The sequence below is a fragment of the Mastigoproctus giganteus genome, chromosome 5 (assembly GCF_048544385.1).
Source record: "Mastigoproctus giganteus isolate SK-2022 chromosome 5, ASM4854438v1, whole genome shotgun sequence".
In the NCBI taxonomy this organism is placed as follows: Eukaryota; Metazoa; Arthropoda; class Arachnida; order Uropygi; family Thelyphonidae; genus Mastigoproctus; species Mastigoproctus giganteus.
The window spans coordinates 12,750,010-12,762,144 of record NC_143579.1 but is presented as its reverse complement, the minus strand read 5'-3'; the positions used below and the strand labels follow the sequence as shown (position 1 = coordinate 12,762,144).

Sequence of the window (12,135 nt, the reverse complement as noted above, 5' to 3'; positions counted from 1 at the left end):
GAGTCATCAGAATGTTAATTTAATTGTCTGCTATCATAAAATAAGACCATAATGTACAGCTAAGTATTTAATTACCTTTTTAAAATTCCAAATAAAGTGTGTAGCATTTCTATTCCTCATTATGTTTCCGAGTAACAAAATGTCCTTTCAACATAATAAAAGATTCCACTACATATTAAAATATACCAATGGAATGTGTAATAAGGCATAATGTAATCACTCACTCACTCACTCACTCACACACACACACACACACACACACACACACACACACACACACACACACACACACACACACACACACACACACACACACACACACAGGTTTCTTCGTGCACTCTAAATCACCGATGCTCTTAAAAATCCACAACAACCTATGTGGCTATGCTGTCCTACAAAAAAGGTTACTGAATACAAAAACAACAAACTGATCTGCCTTTAATGGCAATGAAATCCTCCTCATTATGCAACTAATTGCAAGGTGTGCTTACCCATTCTTGCAACAATATGCTCTTCAGGTTTATAATAGTTCTTAACAGACTTGCCACTCTATAATGGAGTTTTTTTTTTTCAAATGATTCCACAGATTCTTAACAAGATTTGAATCTAGAGACTGTGAGGGCCAAGACAGTACTACCATATACCACACTGCCCAAATATAAAGCTGCACTTTTTTTCCCAAAATGTACTTTTAAAATTCAGAAGTGGCTTATAACCAATTCTTAAAAAAAATAAATCATTACAGGATTATCTGATGCAGGTATATAATTCACTATCATAACCAAGAGATGACCTTTAATAGCATCTAAGACCACACTGTACTGTATGTACATTTGTATTATGTCTGCAGACGTATGTATTCAACAACTGAACTGCATGTTTGTGGGCTGTTAAACATGGAATAATAACTCACAGAGAAAGATCCCCTCTTCGTGAGACTGCCTAGCTACAGTCCCAATCAAAGAGACCTTTAAGAATTCCTCCATTCTCCAAAAGAATTTGCCCAGACCTCTCTAAACAAGTGACAAGTGGCTTCACCACTTGTCACTTGTTGGAGAGGTCTGGGTTCTGTCACTTTTGCTGCATGTAGAATTTTGAACAGTTTTTTTTTTTTTTTTTTTTTTTTTGGTATTTGTTGGCGCATCAACTTCTGTGGCCATAGTGCACCTCCCAAGGTTTTTGCAGTACTTTGATCCAAGCCCGAGGCGGGATTCGAACCCGCAACCTTCGGGTTGCCAGGTAAGCACTTTACCCACCTGGCTACCCCGGTCGGCTTTTGAACAGTGTGCTGTTCTGGCAACAATATTAGTGATGTTGTGCCACAGTCCTCTATGACAGTACAGTTGTTTCATCACTTGTCACTCATTTGGAGTAGGCTGGATTCAATTCCTGTCTATGATGAGTAATTACTGAAGCCCTCTTCAATTGAAGCTGTAGTTAGCTGATCACATGGAAGTGAGAGCAGGGTTTGAGTTATTCTGGGTTTTTCTCAACATGCAAATCAGACTCTGAACATACAAATATACAGAAAACCACATGATAAAGCAATACAATCTAAGCTGCTGAAGTGCCTAAAACCCAACAACATCAGCTGTGCCGTGAGAGATTAATTTTTAAACATACTCAAAATACGTATTTATAGTTACTTGCCTCCAAACTATTTATTTTTCAAATATTCTATATTCAAGTATTCTATACATCACTATTCTACATTGAGTTTCACAATTAGCGCAAATTAAAAGTGAAAACAGGATTAGTGCTTCATTCATTATTTTCATTAATTATAAAAATGATACAAGTGCATAATGTCCCCCCCCCCATTTCAAGGCAATACAATTTTGGGAGTGCAGCTTATGCTCAAAGATGGCTTATATTTATGCAAATATAATATATTCTAAGTGCTCTCCAAAATGTTAATATAGGTATAATTATTGTGCTTGGACCTTAACATATGAATAGTAATCATATGATGGGACAGTTCGACATACAGTTCAACATAATCTTAATATGCCAGTACTGAGAAAACAACTGCAGATGCTTATAAAATGACAAAGTAATATGGACTTCCTAAAATACCCTCTGAAAAACACCTTAAAAAGGTGGCTATATTTTTCTCGCAACACAGGCAAAAAATAAAGTGTTTTTTTCTGTAAATGGCACTGATCTCTTCTACAGAGCCTTGGTATTTGCACTACTCCAAATAAAGAAATAAATAGCTTCAATTAAGGAGAAAAAAATAAAATAAAATAAAATATTGTTTGAAATGGTGCAATACCAAAGCAGCTTATGGCGGAAATGTCGTTCCGATAAAAGACATAGCACTCACTCTTTGGTGCAAGAATGGATTGGATGCGAACAGAACAAAGAACAGCTGCCAGACCCCACTCTCTCAGTTGGGGGGATCAGCAAGGACTCATGCAAGAAACCATTCAACCATGATTGGATGTCTCATCCTGCCTGGGGCATGACACCAAAGTGCCACGGCTACCGGCACCTCCGTAGCCAGGTGGGCAGGAGCAGCAGTGCATAGCACACGCTTCTTGATTAGACCAAGGTTTGAGTCCGTGATCACCAAATACAGAGTATGCGGGAATGACCACAGCATATCCCCGGAGCAATATGGCCTTAGTTGCTAATGCTCCTAAAAACCAAATAAACAAACAGCCACGGCTACCTTCCATTACCTGCCCATATGGCTGATCATTTCCATCTGAAACCCAATTAGTTGTAGCATCCTACTAATAGAGAGAAGTGCAATGAAATTACACAATGAAAACACCCATACATAACCCTCACCATGATCACAAACACTCCACTACTGTACAGCTGCAATAACAGAATAAAAACCTGGCTGAAAATAATTTCCATCTATTCAAGAATCATAATGGGAAGACCAGTACTGATCTAAAAAAACACAGCCCATTCCCCAAAACTTCCACTAGCAGTTTGGGCAGAGTTTGTGATTCACTGAATCCACTTCTTTGTGGCTTATATTTGTGAGTGGTACTCAACAGCATATGAAAATGAATTTAGATTACATCAGATATTTTCTCTACTCCAATGATCACAATCACTATTCCCAATACCAACGCAAATTGATATATTTGTTCACTCACACACAAAAGTTAAAAGGAGTATACAGTATAGCTTCACAGACTTATTACCCAGTGTGCAGTGAAAGTTGATATAGACACTTCCCACCTGACATTGGAAGGGTCTGGGTTCATATAAAATACTGCCTTCCTCTTTTTACTTGCATCACTGGAAAAAGGTAGTCTGTTCTGATTGTGATGTATCTTCTGCCAGCCTGAAGAACCTGTTTTTGCTTCTCTGGGTTTTTCCCAGCACTTTTTCCCACTGCTGTTAGACCCTGAACACTCTGAAAAGATGCACCTTCACTAACAAATGAAACACCTTAAGTCAGGGGGGTTTTCAACTGGGGTGCCGCAACAACATTCCAGGGGTGCCACATAATTTGGGTTTAAGTTACTTAAACTTCTTTTTTTAAAAATGTATATACAGCAATACCCCAGATAGTACTGATAATTGGTACCGAAATTGTTCTGTATAAACCGTGCTGATTGAGGTATAATTATAATGGGTTTTAATTGAATGCGTTCCACAGAAACAGTCTATAAACAAATTATAATAAATCTATAAACAATTTGCATTTGATATCCAATTAAAAGGATTTGAAATAAAAAATACTGCAAAAATTTTATTAATGAAAAGGTAACATCATGAGAGATGAGAAAAAAAAGCTTTATTGTTTATTTAGGTATTTCAATAATGAAGTCTGGTGAAGTCTTCTCTTCTTTTTCTCGGCGTACAAGTTTTCGAATCTCATCTTGTAAAATTTGCCATATCTTCATGTTACGTTCAGTATTTGGATTTCCATTCATAATCGCCTCACAGGCCATGCCAACCCCCCCCCCCCCCCGAAAAACTTCCTCCAGTTCTGATGAAAATTCTTTTGATGCCACTTCAGTGTTACCCACTTCAGAATTGTTTTCCTCTTCTTCATATGCAGTTTGCTCAACAATTTCAATGATAGTTGGATCATCTAAGTCATTTGCATGCGAGTCAGTCCAGTCATGTACATTGGCAGTGTCCAAAGTTTCGAACCCCAAGTCTTTTCGGATCTTATTATTATTATTAGCCACATAGTGCAAGGAAGCCTGAGGCTTATGCTGACCAGTCAAAAAAATTTCTGAGTTACCCTGAGTGAGAGAGAGAGAGAGTCAGAAGTGGAAGGAAATAACAAAGGAAAAGAAGAATCATGATATCCAGCTCAGGACCCTGGGTGTGCCAAGCCCATACTCACCACATGTGAGCCCTGGGATCACAATGCCTTCAGCAACTGTCTGAACTTGCGATTCAAAACCAGTGAAATCATTTGCCAAATGGGGCAAAACATGTTGCCAAACAGAACGCATGTCGTTGGCAGTGATTTCTAGCCAAGATGCAGATATCTTTTCGATCACATTCCTGATGTTATAATTTTTCCAAAAAGGTTTCTAAAGATGATGATCCCACTACTGTTGAAACTTCAATCGCTTGGGAAAAACGTTGGCCACAGATAATATGCCTTGAATGTAGCAATTATGCCTTGATCCATGGGTTGTAAGAGAGATGTTGTGTTAGGTGAAAGAAAGCATATTTTTATATTTTCATTGAGATCAGAAATTTCAGGTGGATGGCCTGGTGCATTATCTAAAAGCAACAAAATTTTGAACTCCATCCCTTCATCTTTGCATTAACGTTCAACCGTCGAACAAAAATAATTTGTGAACCATTCTGTAAATAATTCTTTTGTAATCCACGCTTTCTTATTGGATTGCCAAATTACGGGCAATGTGCTTTTTACGAAACCCTTTAGAGTTCTTTGGTTTTCTGCTATGAACACGAGTAGAGGCTTCAATTTAAAATCCCAGATGAGTTTCCACCCAACAAAAGTGTTAAACGATCTTTTCATGCTTTATATCCAGGTTGGGCCTTTTCATTTTCAGCTAAAGTTCGTGAGGGCATTTTTTTTCAGAACAGTCCAGTTTGTTGACGTTGAAACTTTGTTCATCCTTGTAGCCATCTTCCTCAGTGACGTCTTTCAGTCCACTGGGAAATCTTGCGGCAGCATCTTTGTTTGCAACTGCGCTTTCACCTGAGATATGAACATTGAAGCCTAACACGATTTTTAAATCGGAAAAACCAACCACAACCGGCTGTAAACATTTCTTTAGTCTCCTCCTCTTCATTTTCTTCTTTTTCCTTCAGTGTGTTACAAAAGCTCATGGCTTTCGCTTGAATGATGTTTTGACTCAAAAGAATTCTCTTTTGATTACAATCTTCTATCCATATTAATAAAAGACATTCCATGAGGTGTGAACTCTATTGTCTCACATGGACATATGCCATTAGCTCTCCTCAGGCAGTCAGGGACAACAGTGTTCAGTGTTTCATCCTGACGAAACAAAGTGATAGCTTTTCATTTCACAATTTATTTTTTACCCCTTTAAATATGAAACAATGAGTCAAAAAAGGAAAAGTAATGAAAGCAGGAGCTACTAAACATAAATGGCTTACATTAGAAAAAAAAAAAATTGATATTATCAAGTGCCATGAAGATGGTGCATCATATGCTAAAAATTGCGAGGGGAAAATGGAATGAATGAAGCATCAGTGCGAACGATTATTTGAAAGAAGAATCAGTATAAAGAGCAGGGAATTTATACAGCATCTTACACAAAGAAAGTGATAACTACGCAAAGAAGTTCGCTATTGATTAAGTATGCGTACCTAGGCTACGATAATGCAGCATATATGTAGAATACATGTCTAGGCTATTATTGTAAATTTTCGACTAAAGTTGACAAATCATAAAGTTTATTGCTTCCTCTGAAAACTAATAAATTTATTATAAGTTAAGATACAAAAATATAAACAAACAGGAGCCTTTAGAGTGATGGAACATTATAGTCATAAAGCAATAAACTTTATGACTATTATGGAACCCAATACCAAAAGCTTTTCGCAGACAAACTTAACTGAAAACCGTGTTATAGCGAAACCCGTGCTGTTTGAAGCCGTGCTAAGTGAGGTATTGCTGTATTTATTTCATTATAAAAAGTTGTACGGTATCTTTTTAGTTTTGTGGTGAACTATAATTGATGTTTATTTAGTACCTTTATTTAAAATAACTAAATGCAACAAGGCATAATACGTTAAGAGTAAGAGTTTAATATCTATACAGGGTGTTTCAGTTAAACGTTTCAGAACTTCTAAGAGGGGTAGGGTACATCCTGACAACTCGAAATCATATAGCAATGTGGGGTCGGAAATGCTTTCCTGAAGCGGTGTTGTACACAGAAGCACCATAAAGAAAAGAGACCGTAAGTGAGAAATCGTTTTAATAATACATGAAAAGAAGCAAAAGGTACATGGATTAAAGTAAGTGTTCGAAGTTTCTTCACCCTCGTATTGCTTTGGCACAGTGGTACCTTGGAAAATGTGCTACAAATCCCCTTTTTCCTGCTGAAGTGTTGTTTTCCGATGAGGCATCCTTCACAAGGGAAGGAATTTTCAACACGCATAACGACCATATCTGGGCGGTCGAGAACCCGCATGCAGTACGACGTCGTGCAGCACAGATTCGATTTTCGGTCAATGTATGGGCCGGTATTATGGGAGATCGCCTCATCGGACGTTACCTGTTACCGTGTCGTTTAACCGGACCTATCTACTTGATCTTTCTGCAGCAAGTATTGCCACAACTTTTGAGAGATGAACAGATTTCTGCATCGACGCAACAGACAATGTGGTTTCAACACGATGGAGCCCCTGCCCATTATAGCGGAGATGTTCGTAACTACCTGGATGTCACATTTGGTCAACAGTGGATCGGACGTGGTGGTCCCGTGCGTTGGCCTGCTCGGTCACCCGACCTATCATGTCTTGATTTTTATTTCTGGGGTCATATGAAATCGCTAGTTTATGACACCCCTGTTGACAATGCTGAGGAGCTGGTTGCAAGAATCGCAGTAGCTGCCGAAGAAATTCGAAATTCGCCTGGAGTATTCCAGAATGTTCGGATGTCCATGCGTCGGAGATGTGAGGCGTGCATTGTAGCCCGTGGAAGAAATTTCGAACACTTACTTTAATCCATGTACCTTTTGCTTCTTTTCATGTATTATTAAAACGATTTCTCACTTACGGTCTCTTTTCTTTATGGTGCTTCTGTGTACAACACCGCTTCAGGAAAGCATTTCCGACCCCACATTGCTATATGATTTCGAGTTGTCAGGATGTACCCTACCCCTCTTAGAAGTTCTGAAACGTTTAATTGAAACACCCTGTATAATATCGGTGTAGATACACCATTGATAACTCGTAAGAAATTACGATGGTAGTGTGGGAGGCATTTTCTATGTATCTCATATTGTGCTCTTCCTTCACAAGTTTCCATGGTATTGCACTACCTCGAATAAGTAACGCTTCACTAATAGAGAAGACTATTGTTACTTATTCTCAGTGAGTATCACCACCAAGACAGCACCGTTTCAAAGCTATTGGCCTATCATCGGTGGGTGGGCAGGTGTCTGGAATACCAGGATATTCCAGAATACACTCACCTATGATAGGCTAATAGCTTTGAAATGGTACCATCTAGGTGGTGATACTCACTGAGAATAAGTAACAATAGTCTTCTCTATTAGTGAAGCGTCACTTAAGGAAGAGTACAATATGAGATACAAAGCAAATGATGCCTCCCATATTACCATCGTAGTTTCTTAAGAGTTATCTATGGTGTATCTACACCGATATTATATAGATATTAGTACCTCAATATAAAGAATAAAATTATTACACACACACACACACATACATAAAATTTGTATTATGAATTGTAATTATGTTTATAGTTCATATTGTAATAACTACCGCATAACATATTTTATATATATACACTGAGTGATCACTGATATTTGTTATTTGGTTTTCAGGAGCATTTGCAACTAAGGCCATATTGCTCTGGGGATATACGGTGGTCATTCCCTGACCTTTCCGCATCCTCCGTATTTGGTGGTCACGGGCTCCAACCCCGGTCTAATCAAGAAGCATGTGCTACGCGCTGCTGCTCCTGCCCACCTGGCTACAGAAGCGCCAGTGATCTGAATTATGACCACCTACCTAATACTTCGTAAGTCCTCCTTTTGCCCTAAGTACAGCAGCTATCCGATGTGGCATTGATTCAACAAGATGTCGGATGACTTTGCAGTTTTTCCAGCTAGCAATGCAGGTATGGAGGTGATTGCTGTATCCAGACACCTGATATGCCTTTCCATAGTGTCCCACAAGTGCTCTATGGGATTGATATCGGGAGAGTTTGGATGCCAGTCGATATGCTGGAAGTCAGAACGTTCCTCAAACCATTCCTGCACATCAAGTGCCCGATGGCTCGGCACATTGTCATCTTGGAAAACACCATCGCCATTCGGGAAAAAGTGTAACATAGCAGGGTGTACACAATCAGCAAGCAGTTGATGATAGCGGAGACCAGTGATACGTTGTTCCACATGCACCACGGGTCCAAGTTTCTGCTAGTGAAACATGCCCCACACCATACAACCGCCTCCACCGGCGTGCACTGTTGATACCGTGCATGATGGATCAAGAGCCTCATGTTGTTGACGCCAAATCCGTATACGACCATCCACGGTGTGGAGTAAATAACATGACTCATCCAACCAGCACACCTTGTTCCAGTCTTCTAATGTCCAACTTGCATACTCTTTGCACCAGGCGAATCTTTTACGTCAATGAACCTTGGTTAGGAGAGGATTCCGCAGGGATCATCTGCTTGTATAGCCCACACGTGCGAGCGTGCGATGCATGGTCATGCCAGATATTGTGCTGGGTTGGCCCAATACAACATGGGCCAACCCAGATATTGTGCTGGGTTGGCCCATGTTGTATTGGGTAGTCAACTCTTCAACAATGCTCCATCTGTTCACCTGTATGAGTCATCTGACCCAGCGCTCACCTCTAACATCAACCTTTTGCTGACCTTTGCAGTTTTGCGGTCGGGTTGTTGTTTGACCATTTTGACTCCAGTCCTGTAACTATGGCACTTTAACTACAGCGGCTCTCGAACACCCCACCAGTTCAGCCGTTTGGGAAATCGAGGCACCAGCTCATAGAGCACCCAAAATGTCCTTTTTTCAAAATTCTGATAAATCCTTCCTTTTACCCATGACGCCCGGAATTTTACTACCTACTGAACCACTGACACTTTATCTATGCTACGTAGATCGACTAACTCCGCACTCTCGTACCTCACGTGGTCAATGGGTCACATTCAGATTTCATAGGGGTGGTAATAATTCAGTGATCATTCAATGTGTATATATATATATATATATATATATAGAGAGAGAGAGAGAGAGAGAGAGAGAGAGAATCGGATCTAACATGCAGAAAATTGAGTAGGGGTGCCACAAAATAAAATAAATTACTTAAGGGTGCCATTATTAAAAAAGGTTAAAAACTACTGCCTTAAGTGGTACTCCAACTGTACAAGCATCAAGAATTGTATCCCTTCTAAACTCCCTGCTATCGCCTACTTCTCCCACAATAAAGTTTACAATGACAAAACCTGCAGCTCTACTTATTTTCATTGCATTGCCTTACATTATTTCTCATTTCCATTATATTACTAATGTAATGGGCTATTCATTTTGATTTAGCAGTAAACACTTACATGGTAGGATGTCAAGTTCTCTAATATTTTGGTAGGAAAGCATTTCTTTTTACATCTTACGCTACTGAAGTGTAGTGTTATTTTAGAATTCATTTTTAGAATCACTGTACCTTTGTGTAAATATTCCTTGCATTTCAGAATCATGTTTAAAATGTAGTATGTATATGAAAGAATAAATGTATATTAATAATAATCAATGTAATGTGGAGCATGCTGATTTATTTCCTGAATATAATTATTTCCTGTCAATAATTATATTCAATGGTTTGATAAGGTCTATTAAATACAACAATCTCAAGATGCACAGAAAAATTAAGTGGCCAATATATAATAAAGTACTTTATGAACTTATAAACAACTTACTGCATCATTGTATAAATGTTTACGATTTACTGGACCATACAGACTGATGAAGAAAGAGTAAACCAAGAAGCTACACTGGAATGGATTAAAAGAAAATCCAAAGACCATCAAAGTAGAAGTAGCATAAAAGATGGTAGACACGCTCTGAAAAGTAAAATGAAATTACTTCAGCACAATGATGCAGGAAGTTTAAATAAATCCATTCAAAAATGTAAAATATAAATATTTCAAAATGAAACTAAAAATATAACTGTTAAAAAATTAACACAAATTTTCATATGTAAAAATTATTGTGATTTACACTAATGCCAATGATTCCAAAATTATAGTAATTATAGATATAAAATCACAACATTAATTAGAAAGAGAAACAATTTTCTGAAGTATACTTATAGTATGTACAATGTTTAAAAAATCTTAACATAATACATGGGTAATAATTTAAATGTGCAAACAATTAATATTACAAAAATCTGTGGAAAAGAAAGATGATCTCAATTCAAATTATGCAATGTGAGATTATAAGATATATAATAAACTACTACATAATGTTATCACCAGTGTAATCAATCCTATCCCTCAATGGAACATTCTATGTAGTTACTAGATTTCAGACAAAGGGTCCCATCTCTAGTTCAGTGGCTCTGAACTGAGATCTGCAGACCCCTACATACATATATATATATATATATATATATATATATATATATATATATAAAAACATACTTATTTAAAAATAACTAAATGCCCAAGGCATAATACGTTAAGAGTAAGAGTTTAACATCTATATAATATCGGTGTAGATACACCATAGATACACCACAACATATTATATATATATATATATATATAAAAACATACATACACACACACACACACATAGGGTGATTCACTACCAGTGCGACCAACTTGCAGGAGGTGTAGGGGGCACAAAGACGAATCGGAATCACATAGCATTGCACGGTCCGAAATGCCTTCGTCATGCGGTAGAGGACATTGAACGGGAGGTCGCGTGAACAGCATTTCGAACTGTTTCTGTTGAAGAAACCAAGTAGCAAAAGTCTTCCGGAGTGGATAATCCGCAGGCTCCAATGATTGGACGCGTTGCAAATGGTATGAACTCATTTGGTTTGTTGACAGTATCCTCCATACAGTGGATTGGGAAATACCCAATCGTTGGCCTATCGCTCGAGCTCGAGTACTCGTACTCGGATTGTCTTCTGCAAGATGTAGGACATTCTCCTCATTGTCTGGCATCCTCGTCGTTCGCTCTCGATTCATGGTACCTCTCGTGAAACAACCAGTCTCATGTAACCTTCTGTGCACACGTGCGAAACTCTTATGATGAGGAGCACGGCTGTGCGGGAAATGTTCCTGGTACAAGCGCAGAGCGGCGTGCATGTCGGCCAGTTCGACGTTTGAATACTTGTCCATCCTACTGCCTCAGGAACCAGTTCACAAATGCTGACTTCCAGCGGGATCGCTGTTCACATGACCTCCCGTTCAACGTCCTCTACCGCATGACGAAGGAATTTCGGAACCTGCAATGCTATGTGATTCCGATTCGTCTTTGTGCCCCCTACACCTCCTGCAAGTCTGTTGCACTGGTAGTGTACAACCGTGTACATATATATAAACATACACACACACATATATATATAAACATACACACACACACATATATATATAAACATACACACACACACATATATATATAAACATACACACACACACACACATATATATAAAATACACACACACACATATATATAAAATACACACACACACATATATATAAACATACACACACACACATATATATAAACATACACACACACACACATATATATATATAAACACACACACACACACACATATATATATAAACATACACACACACACACACATATATATATAAACACACACACACACACACACACATATATATATAAACATACACACACACACACATATATATATAAACATACACACACACACACATATATATAAAATACACA

At 38.3% G+C, this 12,135-nt stretch overlaps 1 protein-coding gene across 5 annotated transcripts in view; it reads right to left on the bottom strand.

Annotated features, from left to right (window-relative positions):
- LOC150085178 (eukaryotic translation initiation factor 4 gamma 3-like) overlaps positions 1–12,135 on the bottom strand; it is a 791,506-nt gene that overhangs the window by 734,028 nt on the left and 45,343 nt on the right. For 2 of the 5 annotated variants that reach the window (XM_090373915.1, XM_090373916.1), the window contains exon 2: positions 10,118–10,261. The exons of the other annotated variants lie outside the window; for them this stretch is intronic. In XM_090373915.1, coding sequence (XP_090230041.1) covers positions 10,118–10,125 — 8 coding nt within the window. In that variant the 5' untranslated portion in view covers positions 10,126–10,261. The remainder of the gene's footprint in view (positions 1–10,117; positions 10,262–12,135) is intronic. 5 annotated transcript variants of the gene reach the window in all.